The sequence below is a fragment of the Chrysemys picta genome, chromosome 13 (assembly GCF_011386835.1).
Source record: "Chrysemys picta bellii isolate R12L10 chromosome 13, ASM1138683v2, whole genome shotgun sequence".
NCBI lineage: Eukaryota > Metazoa > Chordata > Testudines > Emydidae > Chrysemys > Chrysemys picta.
The window spans coordinates 44,769,239-44,793,881 of record NC_088803.1 but is presented as its reverse complement, the minus strand read 5'-3'; the positions used below and the strand labels follow the sequence as shown (position 1 = coordinate 44,793,881).

The 24,643-nt window shown below is 43.4% G+C and overlaps 1 protein-coding gene across 9 annotated transcripts in view; it reads right to left on the bottom strand.

The window, feature by feature from the left end:
• Positions 1-24,643, bottom strand: part of GNAS (GNAS complex locus) — a 246,184-nt gene that overhangs the window by 123,265 nt on the left and 98,276 nt on the right. For 2 of the 9 annotated variants that reach the window (XM_042858388.2, XM_065566097.1), the window contains exon 2: positions 17,892-17,964. The exons of 1 other annotated variant lie outside the window; for it this stretch is intronic. In XM_042858388.2, coding sequence (XP_042714322.1) covers positions 17,892-17,964 — 73 coding nt within the window. Of the gene's footprint in view, positions 1-2,116; positions 2,163-17,891; positions 17,965-21,567; positions 22,069-22,936; positions 22,963-23,065; positions 23,452-24,643 lie in introns of those variants that run through there. 6 more of the 9 variants (XM_065566099.1, XM_065566096.1, XM_065566101.1 and 3 more) reach the window with 6 other exon arrangements.

Below are 24,643 nucleotides of genomic sequence, written 5' to 3'. Positions count from 1 at the left end.
AAGACTACAGGGTCAAAGCTGGACTTTCCCTGCAATGGCTGCTATGGGCCAGGATGGGGCTGTTCAGAGAACAGACCAGCCCTTGGAATGAATCAGGGTTATGTAGTGAAGGAGATTTGTCTATAGGTAGGGACCTACCAAATTCACAGCCATGAAAAACGCATCACAGACTGTGAAAACTGGTCTCCCACCATGAAATCTGGTCTTTTGTGTGCTTTTACCCTGTATTATACAGATTTCACAGGGGAGACCAGCATTTCTCAAATTGGGGGTCATGACCCAAAAGAGTTGCAGGGGAGTAACAAGGTTTATTTTAGGGACAATCATGGTATTTCCACCCTTACTTCTGCGCTGCCTTCAGAGCTGAGCAGCCGGAGAGCGGCAGCTGTTGGCCAGGCACCCAGCTCTGAGGGCAGCGCCCCGCCAGCAGCGGTGCAGAAGTAAGCATGACAATATCATACCGTGCCACCCTTACTTCTGCCGGAGAATGACAGCTGCTGACCGAGGGCCCAGCTCTGCAGGTAACAGTGCAGAAGTAAGGGTGGCAATACCGTACCATGCCATCCTTACTTCTACACTGCTGCTGCTGGCGGCAGCTCTGCCTTCAGAGCTGGGATTCCAGACAGCAGTTGCCGCTCTCCAGCTGCCCAACTCTGAAGGCAGCAGTGCATAAGTAAGGGTAGCAATACTGTAACCGCCCCCCCCAACCATAACCTTGTGACCCCCCCCACCACAATTCCTTTTTCGGGTCAGGACCCTTACAAATAAAATAGCTGAAATCATGAAATCTATGATTTTTTTAAATCCTATGACTGCGAAATTGGTAGGGCACTAGCTATAGAAGTTGAAAGGTACGTCATGAATGAGGCAGGATTCCTGTGGAAAAAACAGTAGATTATGTACTTAAATGACTATAAAATAATGCATATGCACAATGGGGCCAAATTAAGGTTGCATAGGCAACCTTACTTCTGGAATTTACTAAGTTTTGACTGCTTGACTTTGCAACATTAACAATGTTCTTTTAATGTAATTTTTTGGTAATATTTATTTGTGGTACATATTTTTCCTTGATAGTTTGCCTATTCCGAACCAAGTTTCTTCCTTTGAGTCAGCCATCCAAAATGGTCATGTCTTACAACTCATCAGTTTTACTTTTAAAAAGAAAAGTTATCTATTTTTCTCAAACTATTTTGTTACACTCAGATTTGTCTAGTGAAGCTTTAGCCTTTCCTACCCCAAATTCTGAAAAAAACAAACAACTCTTAGAAATAATTGAAAAACACATTTTTGTCAATATAATTCAATTGCCCATTCAGCCAAAATTACAAAAATGAGAGTTATTCCCATAAATCAGAACCTCCACAAGGTTGAGCAATATACTTAACATTCTTGCAGCAAGTGAGGCACAAGACATAGGAAACAGTGCACCTAAACAGACATTGACCTATCGGGATGTTTTTTCAAACCTTAAAAATACCCTCCTGTTGCACAAAATAGATAAAGGGGGCAGGATGTCTAGAAGTCACAATGGACCCAGAGCCAAGTACACTATTCTGATACATAATGGAGGGCAGAACTGGCCCATGGATTCTATTGCCAGCTCTTCCTCCAACCTACTGAGTGACCTTGAGTAATTCACTTATCCTCATTTTACAAGTAAGAAAACAGAAGCGCAAAGAGGTTAACACTTATTTTGCATTATAAAGTGCTTTGAGAACCTTACAGATGCTATATTACTAGTATGTATTCACTTTACAGACACAGAAAACAAAAAGTACAAAAATTATATATTTAATATGACTAAAGTTTTTTTCAATTAACTGATATTCTGAGACCTATGGCTTTACAGTTAGGGAGTTTTGCTTATATTTTAACAATATTATTACATACTAGATATATATTTGGGTCTTTCCTTAAAATGGCCATAAAGAGTTGAGCTAGAATACAGAATATCTAAATGTTCTACCAATCACTTGATGTAATTAAATTAATTCATGAAATGAATTAAGTAGTTTCATTTTTCCAGAGTAATGACATGGTAAATCAAACTTGGCTATGATGTTTATTTTTAAACTACTTAAATCAAGGTTAAAAAAAAAATAGATATACGCACAGTTTGCTGAACTTACATCATGTATGCAAGTGTCCCATTACACCGTCTATAAAAAACCGAAGGGAAAATAAAAGACCAAGAGAGATAAGAGTAGACCATCGTCCCAGATGCGAACCTAGGAAAGCAGCCTACTGCAATCAAAACCACAACGTTCTACACTAATGTTTTCTATTCAATCTAAACATTTTCTAAAATTTTCTATTTAGAATCCAAATAATCTATTAATAGCTGGAGTACAACATTAAAGTGTATGCGTGTGCATGTGGGGGTGTGGAACCTGTATCTAGGGACAGTATTTGAATCACAATAGTTAAAAAGGCAGTGACAACATCATAAGAATAAATTGTATGGGAAATCCCTTAGCTAGCTATTAGGTTGCTATTCAGGGCTAAATGGGATGTCTCCTGAGAGCATCTGAAGCCTCCGAAGGAAGTATTCCACACCTCTACTGTTCCATTAGCTCAGTGCTCTTGGGAGTCTACAAAGGTGCAGCAGGGACAGATGATTATTTTCTCGTGCCTCGACTAAAAATACAAGCGAACACAGTGACTTATTTAATAACCCTTTGGAGAATACAGTAAACAAAGAGGTAGCTAATCCATCAGGTCACAATCCTAATGCAAGAACATCTTACACAAAGCAGAATACCTGGTCAAGATATGCCACAATTATCTTGTTCAAAAAGCAGAGAATTTTGTCCAGTGGCTACCAAAAATATACCTGTAAGTACTGTTGATTGTAAATAACTATGCCAACGGTAAAGAGCACCCAATTATAATTAACTAGGTACTTAGATCTAAAAGCAAAACATGTAACTAATGATTAAAAGGGGGCTGCTATTGTGCATGTATTAAGTTACAAGGTCTCATGTGTGCACCAGCAAGTCAAACTTCAACTATCTGAATAGAACAGGCGATATTGTATTAATCTGGGTAAATGAGGGAATTTTCAATGCAATTAATCCTTATCAGTGGACATGCCCTTGTTTTAGTTACTGAGATTTTTGGATGATTGAGGTTTGACTGTACAATTTATTTATTCTTAGCTCTGCCTCAGTTCTTCATTAGAGATGTGGCCTGCAGAACAATTGGGATAGATAATAAGACAGAAAATATCACAATGTCATTATATAAAGCCAAGATACACCAACACTTTGAATAGTGCATGCAGTTCTGGTCGCCTGCTCTCAAAAAAGATACATTAGAATTGGAAAAGGTGCAGACAAGGGCAACAAAAATGATTAGGGATATGGAACAGCTTCCATAGGAGGACTGATTAAAAAGACTGGGATTGTTGGAAAGGAGGGATAGGATAGAGATCTACAAAATCACAAATGGAGAAAGAGAATAAAGAAGAGTTATTTACCCCTTCACATAATACATGAACCAGGAGTCACCCAATGAAATTTTTAATAAGCAGCAAGTTTAAAACAAACATAAGTATCAGAGTAGCAGCCGTGTTAGTCTGTATCCGCAAAAAGAAGAACAGGAGTACTTGTAGCACCTTAGAGACTAACAAATTTATTAGAGCATAAGCTTTCATGGACTACAGCCCACTTCTTCGGATGCATCCGAAGAAGTGGGCTGTAGTCCACGAAAGCTTATGCTCTAATAAATTTGTTAGTCTCTAAGGTGCCACAAGTAAACATAAGTATGTATTTCTTCACACAATGCACAGTCAACCAGTAGAACTTGGTGCCAGAGGACGCTGTGAAGGCCAAAAGTATAACTCGGGTCAAAAAAAAGAGCTAAATAAGTTCACAGAAGATAGGTCCACCATTAACCACTATTAACCAGCATGGTCAGGGATACACTGCCATGCTCTGGGTGTCCCTAAGCCTCTGACTGCCAGATGCTGGGACTGGATGCCAGGGGATGGATCATGTGATAATTGCCCTGTTCTGTTCATTCCCTCTGAAGCACTTGCAATTGATCACTGTTGGAAGAAAGAATACTGGGCTAGATGGACCACTGTTCTAACCCACGATGGCTGTTCTTATGTTCCCCTAACATACAAAGGCAAGACATGTCTAAAAATAAAGATGGAGATTAATCTCAGCGGGCTCTGCTGCATATTTGACTGCAAGGCATTAAATTATGCTTGCCGCTATCTTCGAGAAATCCTGACAGGATGCACAAAAATTGAAACCAACACGTTGGTGAGCCTTATGGCAATTTATTCTCTCGTCATCACCAACTCTGAATCCACCATAAAGACCAACAGAAATGGTATAATACAATCATATCATCACCCTCAAGTTTGAAACTCCTTGTGTGCAGAACAGAGCAACCAATGCAAGAAGCCAAGCCATTGAGATATTTAGTTTGAAGGAGCATACAGTACAGAGATTGTATTGATGAATAAAGCATCTTTGACAGGATCAGCTCACTGGAATTTGAGAAACAGATTTTCTCCTGGGAAAATTCTAGCTGAAATTCTATGTTTGATTAAGGACATAGAGAAAATGGAGTTTCTGCTGAAACATGGAGGGACTCAAAGGGTTATAAAAATCTGAATGCATGGTTTTAAATGTAAAAATGCAACACTCCATGAGGCTGGAAAGCTCAGGAAGAGACTGTCCACGAACAAAAGTATTATTTTTTCCAAACAAGAAATGTCAAGAAAACAGCAATTTTAACTGGGAAAACATTTGTGGAAGAGAGAATCAGATTACCCCCTGGTCTGCCCATTTAAAAAAAAAAAAAAAAAAAAGCTAAGAACATTCATGGTAAGATGCTGATGAGACAGGAATTGAAACCGGGCACTGACTCTGTGCAACAGAAGGAATATAACAAGCAGCATGTTAGTCAAATTCTTGAGGGAACGATAAGAGGCTGGTAGGAGGAATCAAGACATGCTGAAATTTCTTCAGGATAGAGCTTGGGAGGAGATTACACGAAACTCTGGTATGAACAGTGACTCTTTTCTTTAGCTCTGTGTTTTGTAGCGGTATTTGATGATACAGCTTTAGATTGTTGTTGTGCAACAGATTAGGAAGAAGACAATATTCTGCTCTACAGTTACATTGCTAAAATTTACTGTCGGGAATTATGGACAGGGGGAAAGATAATTTTGAAAAATAATGTTACGTTCCCTTTACACCCCGATATTTTCTGAGTATTTTCACTCCAATCATTCTCAGAGTGTTCAAAAACATGTTTTGAATTAGCTACATTTTTACTGCAGCTGTAGGTGATTTTTTGGTATGGGGAAAGGAAAAGGAGAGATCCTTGGAAAGTCATGAGATACAGACCACTGAAGTTTGTTTTAGTTTTAACCATTAGCAAAAAGTAATTAACAAAAAACAAAAAGACACACACAAAGTCAGTTCTAGAACAGTTTGCAATTTATTTTCAGCAGACATTGATCTTTAAGGACTGTTTTATTTTTCCTTTTTGCTTCTCAGATGACATCAGTCATGCTTATTCCACTATTTGTAATCATAATCATTGCCCTCAACGCCCTCTAGAACTCTAACACCAAAGCTCTGTGCTAGATTGAAAACTCCCTATGCATACTTAAAGAGCTTTAGTGAAATTTAAAACCTCAAAACTGAAGTGACAGCAAATGCTATATTTTTGTACAGTCCTCCTAATATGCAATAAAGACCTAATAAATCCAGTTGCTTGGGACATATGTAAATGTAGTTTAAAGGAAGAGATTACCATGGCTGTTTATCAGAAAATTGCAACATTTAAATACAAGCACAAATGTCGAGTTACAAGGCCAGGAACAATAATTCAAGAGACAAACAGTTCTTTACTTGTGACAATACTAACTGGCAGTGTAACTACTGTTTTACCAGAAGGATTCTCCCTCCCCTCCACCCCCAAATAAATAAATCTGCATAGTCTGCCATCAAAAACGCTGTTATTCTTTCATATGCAACCAAAAATCTAGCAAATTTTCTGAGGGAGAATGAATCACCAAGACAATCAATCTGCAAATAAAACATTATTTCAAGCAATCTCTCTAAAAAAACAAAAAAAAAACAAAGCCTGAATCTTCTCTTCGATAGTGTGCTTTAAAACTAAAGCCTTTACACAGCAGCATGATTCTGATAGAAATAGACAGGACTCTCCATTTATAAGGAACTCTCAAATGTTTGTGTGTCAGCTGTCTGCATGTTATTGTATATTAAGTGAATACAAATAAAAAAAATTCAGTTCAGTGTATTTGACCATTCTTAGGGCCTGATTCAAAGCCCACTGCAGTCAATGAATGGGAGTTCTTCCACTGACTTTAGTGGGCTTTGGATCCAGCCCTTACAGACTTATGTTCATTTCCAAGAGGACATCAGTGTTTGTAGACCAAATTAAGTGACGCACAAGGCAGGCGCTCTGAAGTATTAGCACTTCCAGAAGGATGGGCTTGGCATATGGATCATACACTTCTCCTACAAGGAGATTCTCTTGTCCAGCATCTGTAGTCCTTTCAAAGGAAGTCTCCCTCCAACTCAGAATTCAAGAGCCACACAGCAGCTGCTTTCAATGCTAACTTTCTAAGAATATGAAAGAGAGACAGTTGATTTGGACATCAAAGCCTAAAGTCAATGACATGAACAACTTCCCAACTCCGATTGCGACTCAAAGGCTAAATGTAATGTACTTCAAGATCTCCACCAAGAAAGATGAAGGGTACGTCTACACTGGCAGAGTTACATCGCCGGCAGTTACAGCACCGCTCAGAGAGCGCTGAAGGGAAACTGCTGTTGTGTGTTGACACTGGCAGCTGCCTGCGCAATAGCGTGTTCATACTTGTGGCACTTGCAGTGGTATTCGGAGCGGTGCACTCTGGGCAGCTTCCCACAGAGCACCTCTTTCTCTTCTGCTGTTAAGAGTTGTCAGAAGGCGGAGGGGGTCGCCGGGCATCCTGGGTCCTGTCCGAATGCCCAGTGATGCATTGCTTTGCATCCCAGCAACCCACATGCTTCTGTCCGCATTTGGCACCCTCTTTCAATGATTTGTGTACTGTGCGTTCTGCCTCTTCAGTCTGCAGGAATGGATCCCGCACTGTTGACCAATATGCTGCTCGCTCTCGTCACAAGTGGCAGTGGAGTTATTCCTTAAACTACAAAGGCAAGAGGAGTTCGACATTGATTTCACCACACATAGGAGTTATGACATGCCTGTGGCGTTCACGGAGGTGCTGACCACAGTGGCTGCTTTTGGGCTTGGGAAACAAGCACTGAGTGGTGGGATCACATCGTCACGCACGTCTGGGATGACAAGCAGTGGCTTTCCTCATCCGAAAGTTCTGCAGCCACATTCGTGGGACTGTGTGATGAGCTCGCCCCAGTCCTGCGGCACAAGGACATGAGAATGAGAGCTGCCTTGTTGTTGGAGAAGCACATGGCGATTCCACCGTGGAAGCTGGCTACTCCAGACTGCTACCGATTGGTCGCTAACCAGTTCGGCATGGGAAAGTCGACCGTTGGACGCATGTTGACAAAAGCATGCAGGGCCATTAATCACATCCTGCTCCGAAAGACCATGACTCTGGGCAACATGCGTGACATTGTGGATGGCTTTGCACAAATGGGATCCCCTAACTGCAGAGGGGCGATAGATGGCACGCATATTCCAATTCTGGCACCAGACCACCTAGCCACTGAGTACATTAATCCGACAGGGTATTTCTCTATGGTTCTCTAGGCGCTTGTGGATCACTGTGGGCATTTCACGGACATTAGCGCAGGCTGCTCCAGAAAGGTGCATGATGCACACACGTTTTGAAACACTGGCCTGCTCTGGAAGCTGCAAGCAGGGACTTTCTTCCCAGACTAGAAGATCAATGTAGGGGGAAGTTAATGCCATGGCTTATGATGCCATACACGGACCACCTTGACAGCAGCAAAGAGCGGTTCAACAGGCTGAGCAAGTGCAGAATGACTGTTGAATGTGCCTTTGGCCGTTTAAAGGCTCGCTGGTGCTGCCTATCTGGGAGGCGGGCCATGGCCGATGACAATATTCCTATGCTTATGGCCGCGTGCTGTATGCTACGTAATATTTATGAAGGGAGGGTGAAAGCTTCACTCAGGGCTGGACTACTGAGGCTCAGTGCCTGGAGACTGAATTTGAACATCCAGAGACCAGGGCTATTAGAGGGGCACAGCACGGGGCCATAAGGATCAGAGATGCATTGAGGCAGCAATTTGAAGCTGAAATCCACTAATATTTGTTGCTATGCGTGGGAGTGCAGTGCTTGTAATTCTAGGAGGTGATAGTGCACTGTCTGCACCGATCACAATTAAGGTTTAAGAAAATTGTCTGTTGCTTTGCAGGGCTTTGTTTGCTTTCAATTAATAGAATAAAGATTGCTTGCAAAACAAAACAATTCTTTTATTAAAAAACAACCACCGGAGGAGAGAGAAACAAAAACAAAACAAAACACATCAGCACTGCGTGAGATGGGGGAAAAGAAGGTCCCAGGAGGAGATGGGGTCCCAGGACGGTTAAAGATTTATGTATGTCCAGGTATCATATGCAACCTTATCCTTTGGAGTACAGTGCAACGGGTACTGTACTTCAGCAGGGCTAAACTGCAGAGGAATGGGTGTTGAGCGCAGTGGGTTGGTGGCGTCTGGGGCACATGAGAAAGAGTTTTGTGACAGCAGCTGCAGGAGAGAGCGAGGACGGAGCTGCTCAAATTTGTAGTGCTAGTAATGCCTTAATGCCTAGAGTGTGTCCGCTTGGCGCTCCATAACTTTTAAAAACCGCTCTGTGGCTTCATTCTGGCATGTCGCGTTCTCCTTTCGGTCCCTCTTCTCGCTGTCCCGCCAGTCCTTCAATTCTTGTTTTTCGGCCGCAGAGTGCAGAAAGTCCTCTTTAGTTCTTCATGGCCGCTTTCTAATTCCGCGCAGCCGTTCAGCTGGCGATAACAAAGAGGGAGGCTGGGCTCCCAAGGTCATATCTGTGAAGCCAAAAATGTAACATTTTACATAAGCAGTATTGTTTGCAACACACAGACCACTGACTCAGTGATTTAAAACACAGCCACTATTCACATGCCTGTCACCAACTGGCCCAGGTGAGTAACCGCAGAGGCAGGAGAACTCAGTGTTCCAGGACCGTACTGTACACTGGGCATGTGGCTCTTGGGAAGAGCTAGTACTGTGGGTGGGGGGGCTTTATAATCATTACTGTCCCCACATTTTCCACAGGCTATGATCATTATTGAAGATATCTCGCTGCTGAGGTGAGCAGGAAATCAAGGGAGGGTCTTTTCCAAGACTGCGGCTTCCACCCTGGCCCTTATGCAGCTCACCTGTGAGCGGCAATGGTTCCCTCCCCCGCCGCCAGCACCACCAGTGACGGCAGAGTGGCGCAGGAAAGTTACCCTTAGTAACAAAGCAGCTCTGCCAAAGAACCTGTGGCAGCAGATTGCCCAGTATCGCTATGAGAGTTTTGTGGAGATCTCTGAGGCAGATTCCCGTGAAGTGCGGAAGTCAATCAACACCCTGTTCCGTTGCTCAGACTAGGCATGTGGTGGTACACGCATCATACAGACACAAGCCTGCTTTCTGTAATCCTCCTGCCCCCAACAACTCGCTTCAGTGATTCCCAAAAATCAAAGCCACTTACCAGGGGCCTCCTTTCCTGTTTGTGCTTCGCCAAGCTCCAACAGCTGTGAGTGGCTAGCCTCCTCCAGGGTAGAGAAGAGCTCCTGGCTGCATGCATCTCTGAGCTCCGAGTCGTCCTCTGCCTCTGGGTCTCCCTCTCCCTCCACATCCTTGTCCAAGATTTCCTCCTCATGGCTTGGTCCACTCTCAAGTGGCAAGCGAGCCACCGAAGTATCCACAGTGGCCTTCGCAGTGGAGATGAGGTTGCCACCAAATATTGCGTCCAGCTCTTTGTAGAATGGGCAGCTTGTGGGCGCAGCACTGGAGTGGTGGTTTGCCTCCCGCACCTTGTGGTAGGCATTCCGCAGCTACTTCACTTTGACCCTGCACTGCAGTGTGTCCCGGTCATGGCCCCTTTCTGTCATGCATCATGGAAATCTGTCCAAGGCTATCATAATTCCTAGGGCTGGAGCACAGCTGGGACTGGACAGTCTCTTCCCCCCCAATGCTGATGAAGTCAAGCAGCTCGGCATTGCTCCAAGCAGGGGATTGCCTGATGCGTGGAGCAGGCATGGTCACCTGGAAAGATGCGCTGTGACCACTGCATGTGTGACTGACTTTCAAAATTCCCAAGGAATTTAAGGGGTGGGGCTGGTGGTTGGTCACCTGAGGGCACGGCAGTAGAGTTCAAACCAATGACCAGAGAGGCGAGAACAGGCATTGTGGGACACCTCCCGGAGACCAACTGCAGTGCTGCAATTGACCAGTATGTCTACACTGGCACCGCGGCGCTGTAGCCCCAATGCAGAAAGCTGTACGCCTTTCATCAGGGTGGTTTTGCGCACTAAGTGGCTTGGCTGTGTGTACACTTTGGGAGTTATACCGCAGAAAGCTGCTTTACTGCACGGAAACTTGCCAAGGTAGACAAAGCCAAAGAGACAAGACTGAGTTGTGCTGTCTCTTTAAAAGGATGATTTTTTTCACCCCTTCTAGAAATTAAAATGTTTTCCATAAAAGTTCACCTTAACACAACATTCAGGTTCCTAACAACTGAGTTTTTTATTTTATATAAAATATAAATGGTCTTCCATCAGACTGAAAAATATTGGAGACGGCAATGTTTAGCTTTTATAAACAGTGTTGCGTCCATCGCAAGACACATGCAGGACCAAGTTTTAATCACAATATCTACTCAACTGATACACTTCCAGTTTATTATTATACAAGTAGCCTTATCGAAAGACAACCATGTTTATTTTTAAGAAAAGATTTATAATACAATAAACTGAAATAAATTCTTCCTCCCCTATTGATTCACCCCTTATCTCACATCCACAACATAACCCCCCCCAATCAAAATCCATGACTAATTGTTCAGCTGGAAAGAGAGTTTTGAAGATTCTTCAAGAAAACCCCACAGTCTCAAACACAAACACAGAGTTTGCAGGCTATTTCCCCTAAATGGCTCAAAAAATGAACAATTTGTGAGTCTTTCTTGGCCACCAGAAAAAACTTGTTTCTGTTGTTAGTAGGAAGGAATCTGCTAAAGTCACTTTATGTTTCCTGGCAATGCACTGACAAGACCATTCTGAAAAAATCATTCTTGTACACAGTCTGAAACAAATAGTGAAGACACAGGAACAATGTTTGTATGTGTAATATCCTATCTGTAAGGAAGATTTCCCTCCTCCTTCTAAATAACTTAGTTATAATTGTTATATTCTTTCCCTTTGTCTTGGTTTATTATTTTTAAATCGCAAAATAAACCAAGACCAATATTTAGAAAACAAAATCCCAATAATTCTTATATATCAACTGTTCAAAAATGCATTTCAAAGGATAGGTTTGGAGAATTAGTTAAAGACTGCATATGCTAGGGAGCTGGGTGGTTGAGAGGAATCGGTATTGTGGACCAATTTACTTGTAAGATCACTTGTTTGAATCCAGTCTGGGTTGACAGTGACTACATAGTTTTCACTCTGTCATTCACTGGCTTATGTGAAATGATTGCGGTCTAGTGGACCAGTGTACAAACAGGGATTAAATTGTATGTCAGACAATATCTCCACATTCCCTCAAACTATTTTAAAATTGGGTGTGGGGAAGAGGACAAAAAGAGAAAGTTCCAAAACTTTAGGGGATTGGATAGGTTTATAATCCAGATTTAATTTTGAAAAAAATTGCAGCGAGGAACTTGTACATAATCTGTCCGACAGCCTTGAAAACTAAGCTATTCAATTCTGTTTCACAGAATCATAGAAATGTAGTGCTGGGAGGGACCTCAAGAGGTCATCTAGTCTGTCCCCCCATGCCGAGGAAGGACCAGGTACACCCAGACTATCCATGACAGGTGTTTGTCTGACCTGTTCTTAAAAACCTTCAACAACCGGGAACCCACAACCTCCCTTGGAAACCTATTCCTGCGTTTATCTACCTTTATAGTTGGAAATTTTTTCTGAATCTCACCTTAATCTCCCTTGCTGTAGATTAAGCCCATTACTCCTACCTTCAGTGGAAAGGGAGAACAGTCGATCACCACACTCATTATAACAGCCCTTAACATAATTGAAGACTTATCAGGTTCCCCTTCAGTCTTCTTTTAGCAAGACAAAACATGCCCAGTTTTTTTTAACCTTTCATCATAGGTCATGTTTTCTAAACTTTTATCATTTTTGTAGCTCTCCTCTGAATTCTGTCCACATCTTCCTTAAGGTGTGGTGCCTAAGAACTGGACATAGTGCTCCAGCTGAGGGCTCATTAGTGTGGAGTAGAGAGGACCAATTACATCCTGTGTCTTATGTACGACACTCCTGTTAATACACCCCAGAATATTAGCCTTTTTTGCAAGTGCATCACATTGTTGACTCATATTCAATTTCTAGTCCACTGTAACCCCCAGTTCTTATACAGCAATACTATTGCCTAGCCAGCTATTCACCATTTTTGTATTTGTGCATTTGATTTTTCCTTCCTAAGCGTAGTACCTTGTCTTTACTGAATATCATCTTGTTGATTTCAGACCAATTCTCCAATTTGTCAACTTTATTTTGAATTCTGGTCACAGAATCACAGATTCATAGAAATGCATTGCTGGAAAGAACCTTGAAGGGTAAGCTAGTCCAGCCCCCTGCACTGAGGCGGGACCAAGTATACCTAGACCATCTCTGACAGGTGTTTGTCTAACCTGTTCTTAAAAACCTCTAATGACAGCAAATCCACCACCTTCCTTGGAAGCCTATAAGGGCAGTTATGCTCTGGAATAGTTGGCAAGTTTTCCTAATATCTAACCTAAATCAATCTTGCTGCAGATTAAGCCCATTACTTTTGTCCTACCTCCAGTGGACACCGAGAACAACTGATCACTGTCCTTTTTCAAACACCTCTAATCCTGTCCTCCAAAGTGCTTGCCACCTCTTCCAGATGGCATCATCTGCAAATTTTATAAGCACACTCTCCACTCCGTTATCTCAGTCCTTAATGAAAATGTTGAATGGTACCAATACCAGAGACAAGGCAGACCCCAGTGGGACACCACTAGATATGTTCTCCCAGTTTGACAATGAACCACTAATAACTACTTCTTGAGTATGGTTTTCCAATCAGCTGTGTCTCCACCTTATCATAAAATTTCATCTAGACCACATTTCCCTAGTTTGCTTATGATACTGTCATGTGAGACTGTGTCAAAAGCCCTACTAAAAATCAAAATATGTATCATATCTGCTATTTCCCACATTCACTAGGCCAGTTTCTCCTATTATTTTTAATAAATAATTTGCATTTTTATCAAGCTTTACATAAAGTGCTTTAAAATATTAGTAAACTAAGCATGAGGTATTTAAGAATTATCCCCATATATATTATGGGGAAACTGAGGCACAGAGGAGCTACTTGATCTATCACGGTCTTGCAGTAAGGCTAACTGAGCCAGAAATACAACCCAAGTCTACTAATTAGAAAGCCATCTTTCCCTTATTTGTCACTTTTCCCAGTTGATTTCCTGTGTCTTTTTTTCAACACCTGATTTCCAGCATTTTCATTTCTGTTGAACTATTTCAACCTCTCCTCTTTTTAATAAGGATTTTCCAAATTGCCCATTCCCCGTTTATTCCTCCCTTTCTGAAGTGACCCCCCCTCCAGAGCCTGTCAACCTAAGCTGTCAGCAAAACACCATTTTTTAACCCCTAAATCAACCCCTCCTTCTGTCTGCCCTTGTCATCTCCTCCATTCAGTTTGCTCCCTCCTGTTTCATTGAGGCTGATATATTGAATCCTGCACATAATACTTCCAGAGGAGGAGCAAAGTCAAAGAGAGAAGGATCATATCAGTTTCACTTTATTACTAGTTGCTGGAAAAATGCAACATGCAGCAGCACAGACCTGCTCCTTTGCAGTATTCTTATGAAAATACAGTTTCAAAATATTAAGGAGGGAGGGAAGGGAAGTCACAGGCTTCCTGCTATTACGTGCCAATTTTAAACCCTTATTACATCACAATGGGCCCCATTGTTGGCAGTCTTGTGGAGGCACAAAGGATTTGGTTGGGATGGTGTCTGAACTATCTTTAAAGATGGCTTCTCCTAGTCAAGGATGAGGCACAGTGGAAAGGCAGCATGGGGAAGCTTGTACTCCCAGTGCCCATGCTGTAACTGCTGTGTAGATATGCCAGTCCATGCGGGGGGGGGGGGGGGGAAATAGCTCAGTGGTTTGAGCATTGGCCTGCTAAACCCAGGGTTGTGAGCTCAGTCCTTGAAGGGGGCCATTTAGGGATCTGAGGCAAAAATCTGTCTGGGGATTGGTCCTGCTTTGAGCAGGGGGTTGGACTAGATGACCTCCTGAGGTCCCTTCCAACCCTGATATTCTATGAGCTCTGGACTTATAGAAAGTATTAGTTAAGAATTCCAAGCACTTACGCCAATGCGAAGCACTTTCTATTATAGACCATGTCCTGCTTCCCCAATATCACAGAAGTTGTTCACCCATACCTCAATGCTTTATCTCCCTCACAAAAGGAAAACATTTTTTCTGTTCACAACCATAATTTATAAGATCTATGTTTGATTTTTTGAAGCAGTCTTTGCTGTAGTCACCCAGTTAAAAAACTTTAATCACCCTCAAAAATTCACCTCAATACAGTTAACAATTAAACATCTTAATCACTTGGAAAACCCTCACCGTTCCTCAAATAACTAATTAGCTAAAATAATCAAGAATTTGAATTCCACAAGGACAATTTTCTAGTTTGGTGAAAAATTATATATATAATTTCACCTAGTTAAGTAGGCAAAAGATTTCTAGAATCTGAAAAGAAACCAGTGTATCACATAGGACTCAAGGCCAAGTTCAGATGAGTGCTCAGATACAATTGCCTTTGATATACAATAGTGGTTTTCAACCTTTTTTCATTTGCGGACCCCTAAAACATTGCAAATGGAGGTGCAGACCCCTTTGGAAATGTTAGACCGTTTGTGGACCCTCAGGTTGAAAACCACAAATATAGAATAAAGGCAGAATACAAAAATTGCTGCAGTAAACTAGCACACTTAGCACTGGAAGTTTAATTAGCAGAAATTAAAAATATCTGACCAACAAAGAAAAAACTTGCACCACCAAGATACCTACTTCATATATTTTGAAAGCACATGAGGTGTCTTCGACAAGATGTACTTTCTTTCTGCTTGTAACACATGATCACAGAGGTGACCAAATCAAGGACATCCAAGTTTTCAACAGTACTAACAACCTGGATTTCTTGTAAGCCACACAGTTAACCTGCATCACTGGAAAAGATTAAAAACCACATCCATACTAGATAGTTGAAGGGCTTCCAATGGTTACACTAATGAATAACTCCTCACTTACAATGTATTACAGAATTTACAAACAACCTATAATAAGAATAAGTGCCAAACTGGGTGAGACCAAAGGTCCATCCAACCCAATATCCTGTCTCCAATGGTGGCAAGTACCAGAGCTTCAGGGGGAACGTATAAAACAGGGCCGTTGGAGCGATCCACCCCATCTTCTACTCCTAGCTGGCGGAGGTTTAGGGTTGCACTAAGCATGGGATTGCATCCCTGACCATCTTGGCTAATAGCCATTGATGGACCGGACATCCACGAACTTATCCAGTTCTTTTTTGAACCCAGTTATACTCTTGATCAGCACTACATCCCAAGGCAATGAGTTCCACAAGTCATTAATCACATCTATTTATTTTGTTGTTGTATATCTGACTGAGTTTATCCTTGACTTTTTCTAATGGGATTGGTATGATAAACAAGAAAAAATAATTTTTAATTTACCAGGCGAGAAAACTAAATCCCTACTTCTTATATATTGAAAATCTGGCAAGGAATCAAGTGGGTAGGTTGCAGGGGGATGGGCAAGAAAGAAGGTAGGTGTAGGGAGCAATTAACTCACTTTAAGAAAAATACGAATAGTTTAAGGAACTAGTGTATAATCTGCAAGGTTCTCACCATGCTTAAATATCTCTTTCCCCCTAACATTTGAAGGGTAAGTTATGATTTATTTATTCTTCTAGTAGCAATTAAAAAACTTAGATGCCACACGACATGCTTTTCACACATTCTGTATGCTTTTCTACTGTCGTTTCCATGTAACTAAACATCCCAACACTTATTAGTGATAGAGGGAATGTATGAAGGCAATGTGTCACTCATTACTCACTAGCAACATCTCATTTGCAACCATTAATATCTTTAGTAGATTTAATCTGTGTCGGTTTTATGGGCCAATTTCTGAAAGATACCCATTAATGTCAATGGAAGTAACAAATGCTGAGTATTGCAGATGCTTAGCAATTCTCAGCATCTGATCCTACATCAGGGTCAAATCCTACAACCCTCCACCCCCGACTAGCCAAATTAAATTAATGAAGATTACTCGCATGAGTAAGATTTTGCAGGATTTGGCCCTTAGGCAGAGAATGTTGTCTTGGGCAAAGAGAAAATATTCTTTAGAAATAGCAGCTAAAAGGTCATAGTGTAGGATGTTATTTATTGTCAATCAGTCTAAACTTTCTTCCAAGAGAACGTGTACCTTATGCTGAACTAGTGTTTGGGGATTAGGAGGAAGTATCGTCCAGATTCTCTGACTGGATGTTTAGCTCAGACGTTCTTATTGAAGAATTATCTACTGAAAAACCAACTCATCCTCTGAGACAGAAGATTCAAACACTAAATGACGTTGTCTGAAAGTCAAAATATCACACAATTGAAAAATATATTATGTTTGGAAAAAAGTATAATGAGGATACAACGCAATCTAACAAAAAGATGCTGGGCTTTGAAATTCCAATGCCCAGAAATTAAGTTGGAATCGTTGTAATTCTAAGAGCACACACCTTTCTCAAGCAGAGATTGTCTGCAAGCATAAAGGATTCCTGCTGGCTTTTGTTTATCTCCCCTCAATAGGATTAAGTGAAAAATTAGAAAACAAAAACCTCTCTCGACCAAAAGGTTCAGTTCTGGGTTGTTGTTGTTTTTGTCCAGTTAATGGTACAGAAGACTTATTATTATTAACAACTTGATATAGCATTGAGATAAAGCTGCAAAGTTGTTTTAACTATATGTAAAGTTAAAAACTAAACTATTGATAAGAATGACTTTTTATGCCTAATACTTTTCCCATCAATACTGCCAAATAATTTCACAGATATGAATAAGTGTAAACACAGAAAGCTTTAAGCAACATGATTTAACACACACAGGAAGAGAAAAGAAAATCCAACCCAGAATCCCAAAACTCACAAACCAGAGTATATAATGAAGATACTGAAACATAAGCTCCTTGTTCAAAATAAAGAAGACTGCATTTGTTTTGTACTTTAGAATTTAACAAGAGAAAATGTTTACAGCAGCATGAATCAATGTGCTACAGTAGAGGTAAATCAGTGTCAGCCATGTTATGAAAGTAACTGCAGTGGAAAAAAAAATATTAGTCTTAATCAAGTCTGGTACACAGAGCCTTGATAAAATCATTGTATAGCAATGTCACTTATTTATTACTAGTGTCCGACTTCTTCCAGATAAACTGCACATAACAACATTGATTATTCCCATCTAAACATACACAGCTAAATTCTCAAAGTCATAACATTAAGAAGGAAATATACTGGATATAACACAAAAGCAACCACTATTGTATGGTACACACATCCTAAGGTATGAGTGAAAAAGATGAATGCACTTACTCAGCATTAAATCCATTCACATGTAAGATCCTCATCTGTTTGACTATTGTGCTTTTACCAGATTCACCAGCACCTAGAAAATGAAAGTAAATCAGTTTCAGAAGGAAGCATGAGTGATGCAGGGGCACATAAGAATCTTCTCTTCAGGAGCAAAATCCAAAAAATTTGGATTACTCAGTACAAGAGTGAAAAGTGAAAGAAAAAAGTAACTGCCATAGGAAACTGCAGACATGGCTAAAAATAAATGCCCAGTTCCAGTCATGTGTCAGAGCTGAAACTTGGAAGATTTCACCGTCCATTATTTCTAGCGTCAATGTTAAAAGCAGGCTGGCGGTTTGGAGGAAGAGACAGGGGCAACTTTAAGATTTCGGGGAGGTGGGATGGGAGAGGAAGAGAAGGGGGAAAAAACTGACAAGTTTGAATCTTCTCATTTGATCACCACTTTCTGGTGGAGAGAAAGGTCGAGTCAATGAAATCCATGTGAAGCAAAAGCATTTTTCAGTTAGATCCTCAAAATCCTTGAGCCTTAAATGTAGCTCCTGTCATACAAACACTGAAACTTAACTACTCAATATGCAAGATACGGACATTGTCATCTGAATAAGGAAAGCAGTCCCTCTGACCCCTCCACCCACACATCTGCAGAAAAGCTCCCTCCTCCTACCCCAGGCTGCATCCTGTAAACAGCCTCCCCTATTCTCTCCACATGCTCCAAACCACTCTCCACACACACACACACACACACTCTATGGGTTGCAGAGAAAGCCCTCTCCAGTCTGCATCCTGTAAGCAGCCCTTCTTGTCTTCTCCCACCCCCCCACACACCGTGAACTAAAGAGAAAGCCCCCTCACTTTAGTCAGGTTCCCATAAGCAGTACCTTTCTGGTTTTCCCCCACCCTACACACTGAACCTAGGCTATGGAGAAAGCCCCCTTTCTCCCGTTCCAGTCTGCACATTGTACCCACTCCTCCTGCATACTAAAGGGCTTCAGCCACAAAATCCAATTGAGCCATCCACATTCAGATCGGTGGCTCTCTGTGCAAAGCAGACAGACATTTTTTGCAGAGTAAAACCCTTTGGCCTAGCGAATTATACACACAGATGCTCTCTTTAGCATCCTTTGGCTGCTTGTTTTCCCCTGCCATAAGCCTGGGTCTCACGAAGAGAAAGTGCACAAAGACCTTTGCAGGATGGGTTCATGGAAGCACAGTTTGTGTTTCTAGGATGCCAGGCCTTCCCTAGCACACACTGACAGCACAAGCCTCCATTTTGATTCTCACGTTCAAAACTGCATTTTAGTAGTTATATTTCAAATTTTATTTTCTGACGAGACACTCACCTCTGCCTTCCACCATAAAAACTGGATTTTTTTCCCACCCAAGTCCTTAATAGCTCTGCCCTCCTTCCAAACAAGCCTCTTTGGACATTTTGCTGCCCAGATGCCAAAATCTTACACCTTTTTTCTCCCCTTTTCACTAGTTAAGAATATTTTCTGTCCCTAATTTTACATCTAGGCAACCACCATATCCCCCCACCAACAAAAAGCAACCATGCCGTCTGATAAGACAGGGAGCAAAACCAATCAAAACCATGAACATTCCCAGTTAAAGCAGACACTGGGTCGTCTCCACAACTGGAAATAACCTGTGTATTGCGGTGAATGTTGCATCTGCTGAAATACTTACACAGAGTAATTAATAACAGAATTTCAACTCTAATGCTGAATTTCCTAATGATTGCCTCAGACAGATTTTAACTTCCAGTTTCTTAATTTCCTTTCCTAGTTTTTTTTTTTTTAAAAAGAGTAAAAACAGAATATAAAATGAGTAATTGACATTCCATGGAGTTAGAGGCTTCTTTGGACCAGACAGAACATCAGTGGACCAAGTTGAAGCTTTATATATTGCTCTGAATGAGCCCATTCCTAAAATGTGTAGCTCATTATGGAGCAACAGGGACACATAAAGGCCTCAGTAGTGTGAACGCTTACATATGTGCTTAACTTTACCACCATGGGTAGTCCTACTGATTTCAGGGAGACTACTCATGATAGTAAAGGTAACCATATATAGGTTTGCTGGACTGGTGCCTAAGAACAGTATTATCAATCCATCAAATGGAATGGAATGTATTTAGGTACTCTGTATTATTCTTAATATTTTCTCAACATACTGTTATTATAATGTTTTACACTTAGAGTTTCTCATTTATAGATTTCAAGTGCTCTACAAAAGTGGATAAGCATAAGACAATAATACACAGATACAGGCATTTTACAATTAAGATATGTGTGTTATGGATTTCACATAAATACATGACAGCTACTGTTTTAAACCTCAACATCTGGGTCATTCACATTTAAAAAAAAAACACCCATGAAAAGGCCTTATAACTATTATAAAGAGCCTACAAGTTTTCATTTATAGATATCTGAGCCATTTTTTTGTTACCAAAGACAAAAAAAAGCACATCACAACCAAATGTCTTCTATTTTTTGAAATCTTGTCACTTACTTACACAAACTAATTTGATAAATATTGATAATTTTTGATAAATATTTGATAAAACACAGGAAAATCCTATATAACAGTCAGTCTCCTGAATCTCTGGCTGAAATTTCCCCCAGACTGAAAGCCAAATTGTACTGAAAAGAGGGGTCTTCTATGGAATGTTGACAGACCCTTAAGCATAGTGGATGCTACAATAATTCTTCTGGTTATTTCTCCATTTACGCCAAACCTCTTTTCTTCTTCTAAATCGGCACTTTAAAGATTTTACTCATGAGGATATCCAAGTCTGCACCCCTCCTCCCAAAAAAATTAAGATGTCATTTCATAACAGAACTGATTCAGTTTTACCAAGGGCCAACCTCTCCTGCACACAAAAAGAAACCCTTAATACATTCACAAGCAATACACTCTACAGTGACTGAATTTGCTAACATCTCATATTTACATCTCATTTTAAAAACATTTCAGAACAATATGCCTGCCCCGGGTACATTTTTTTGTTAATATTTTGTATTGTAATTTTGGGGCTTTCACCACTTTATAAACCTAAACCTGTATTTCTAATTGTATCTGCTCAAAAATACCACATATGCAAATAATCGCAGTCTTAGATGTTAAAATATTATATATATAGGACCAAGTCATAAATGCTCCTCAGAACACATAACATTTAACTAGATTTGCAACAACAACAAAAAATAATAATGGGGTAACAAACATGACAGAGGAGAGAGTACATGTCCATGACCCTTTTAAAAAAGCCTGTTTCCCACCACAACCCTGACATTACACTTCACAGCTTCCCCACCACAGATATTCACACATACCCAATCCCTATCCTTGTTCCCCTCAAGGATTAGCATCCCTTCCCCAACCACTTCCCCATCCTCTTTTCCAACACAGTATCCCCCTTCTTAAAAATCCATTTCCCCATCTCTCTCCTCCACAGCCTGGCTTGTAAGGTGCATTTCCCTGTTCCCATCCCCTATTTCAAAAAGGGGGAGTTCCTCCAGATCTTCCTTCCCCTCCCACACCCCGAGAAGCCCATTTAATTCCTCCTTCCCTCAACAGTAAGTGGGATCAGTGAGTCGCCCTGTAGACATGCTCACCCCTGAATAACTGCTTCCCCCACCGTTGAGCACCCCACTCCCTGTGCCTCCCTTACCTGTTAGGAGGAGCCTGGGTAGGCCCTGAAGATTTACTAGCTCTTTCTGAACAGCTGTTTTGCCCACATCTCCCTCTAGACTCAAAGCCCCAATCTTTCCACAGCCCCCAACACCCTTACCTAGACCTATTTATCTTCCCATAGCTGCTTTCCTCCAGACTCCCTCTCTCACCCCCAACTGCTTTCCTGCACCTGCACCCCTTTACACAGGGTCAGGTCGTCAGGGCCCATTGAGCATCCCTACAGACCCACTTGTACTGTGATCTTTCCCCAAGGCCTCCTCCAGTCCCTCATTACCCGCAAGAGCCCTTATCTGCTTCTCCCCCTTTCCCACAACCCAGCCCACTCTTCTCACTGGCTCCCCCCAATGGATGGTGCTATAGACCTGTTTCTCCCAGGTCCCCCAAGCCTTCCCCTTTACTCAGTGAAACTGTGTGGCCCTAGAGACCTACTTCCCACAACACCCCCTCCTCCTGGCTAGGCCACCCCACCTTCCCAGTGAGAGTAGCCTAGACCTTCCTCCCAGCCACTTCTCTCCCCTAACTCTGGAGAAAGAGCCAATGGGTGGGCTCAACACACCTACTTCCCCGGGGCAAGGCCCCTGTCCCCTCAGCCCCCACCCCCAGAGCAGCCGGTGCATGGTCCAAGTCCTACAGACCTGCTCCCCCAAAGCCCCTGTCTCCCCACCCCCCCACCCTGTAAGAGCAGTCGGTGCGTGGCCCTACAGACCTGCTCCCCCAAGCCCCTGTCTCCCCAACCCCCCCCCACCCACCCTGTAAGAGCAGCTGGTGCATGGCCCTACAGACCTGCTCCCCCAGGCCCCTGTCTCCCCAGCCCCCCCCCCACCCCATCACCCTGTAAGAGCAGCTGGTGCATGGCCCTACAGACCTGCTCCCCCAGGCCCCTGTCTCCCCAGCCCCCCCCCCATCACCCTGTAAGAGCAGCCGCTGCGTGGCCCTACAGATCTGCCCCTCCCCCGGCCCCCTTTCTCCCTAGCCCCCCCCCCATCACCCTGTAAGAGCAGCCGGTGCGTGGCCCTACAGACCTGCTCCCCAGCCCCCCTCACCCTGTAAGAGCAGCCGGTGTGTGGCCCTACAGACCTGCTCCCCCAGCCCCCTGTCTCCCCCAGACCCCCCCCCTCACCCTGTAAGAGCAGCCGCTGCGTGGCCCTACAGATCTGCTCCCCCAGCCCCTTTCTCCCTAGCCCCCCCATCACCCTGTAAGAGCAGCCGGTGCGTGGCCCTACAGACCTGATCCCCCAGCCCCCTGTCTCCCCAGCCCCCCCCCCCAATCACCCTGTAAGAACAGCCGGTGCGTGGCCCTGCAGATCTGCTCCCCCAGGCCCTGTCTCCCCATGGCCCCCCCTCACCGTGTAAGAGCAGCCGGTGCGTGGCCCTAGCAGGCCCCTGGCCTCCCCCAGGCCCCCCAATAAGAGCGGCCAGTGCGTGGCCCTACAGCCCTGATCCCCCAGGCGCGTCTCCCCCAGGGCCCCCCTTACCCCAATAAGAGCAGCCGGTGCGTGGCCTATAGACCTGCTTGTCCTTCTGCAGCTGCTTCTCGATTTTCTTGTTGGCTTCTCGCTGCGCCTTCTCCTCGTTGCGCTGATCCTCGGTCTTGCTGTTCCTAAACAGCCCATCTTGGGGAGGGGGCGGCCGGGGGGACCAGGGGAAGGGAGCAGGAGGCGGCTGGGGCGGCTGGGGGGAGGGAGGGAAGGGAGGGAGACACTCTCCCGGGCTCCCTTCTTCTTCCTCCTCCTCCTCCCCCCCCTTTACTCGCTGCTGTGGCTGCCGCTGCCCAGAGACATGGAGAGAGCGGAGCCAGCCAAGGGGGGGCCGATGGCGATGACTTGCTGCTGCTCAGCCGGGCCTCCTCCCCAGCAGCTGCAGCTGCTCCTACCCTACCCTCCCTCCAGAACCACTCCGATCCCCTCAATGCACCTTTCCCGAGGGGAAAAAAATAGGGGATCTCCGCACCCCTGGCTGGATCCCCGCTTAGTTCGGATTTAAAAAAAAAATCACCCCCGTTTCCCCCTCCACACACACGAATCCAGTTGCAGGTCCACCCCCCCACACACAAAAAATATATAATCCTCCTTAGATCCAAGGCACAGGCTCCAGCAGGAGAAACCTCCCCAAATCCTGATCAGAGAGAATCTAGAAATGTCTCTTCCTTGCCTCTCCCCCCTCTCCAAAGGGCTGAAGCACCCAAAGGGGTCAATCCAACCCCCAGCTCCCTGCTGGATAATAAGTCCCTTTTCTTCTCTGGGCTCTGCGGGTTTTCCTCTTCTGCGGCCGCTGCTTCTTCCTCCCTAATGGTGGTTTTTCCAGTCCAAGGCCCCCCTTTTTTCCCCTTGCTGCTGCTGCTGCTTTTTCACATTAGGTTTCCAGGCTGCTGAATCCTTTGGCTTCTCCAGCAAACAGAGGGAGTGGGGGGCAGAGAGGGGGAGGGGTGGGGGGGAGAGAGAAGTAAAAGCCGGTTTGGTCTCCCCCCCAAGCAAAACTGGCCCCCCCACTAGCGGGTTTTCCCCCTAATTTATTTTTTCTCCTCTCTCTTGCATTTCTCTTAGCGAGAGAGGGAGATATTTATTGAGATCTATAGAGAAGGGAGAGAGAGATGGGGTGGGGCAAGCAAGCTCACACACTGAACCATGGGAACTGAACCATTCACATGATACCCAAACGTCAGGAGTTGCTGACTAGAGGCGCCCTCTTCAAACCAAACACCCAGGGAGGCACCGGGTCCCAGAGACCAGATGTGGGGAGAGGCGAGCGCGTTCGCTCTTATGCGCCCCTTTTAACGCTCCCCATTTGTTCTTCACGTTCAGAAGTTTGCTTATTTAGTGGCTTGGCTACAAAAACAGTGCAAGCAAGTAGAACAGCAGAATTTTCCCTTTACTGGGCATTCGTGTTTGTCTGACATGCAAAACCAAGGTCCTAAGTACTTGTGTTCAGTAAATCCACCCGCAGTTTTGGTATGTGAGCTTTGCTGTCCGGTCAAGTTCCAACGAAACTAATACCTCCTAAAAATTCCCCTGCCAGGTTCAGAAAAATTATTTTATTTTTCTTCCGCCATCCCG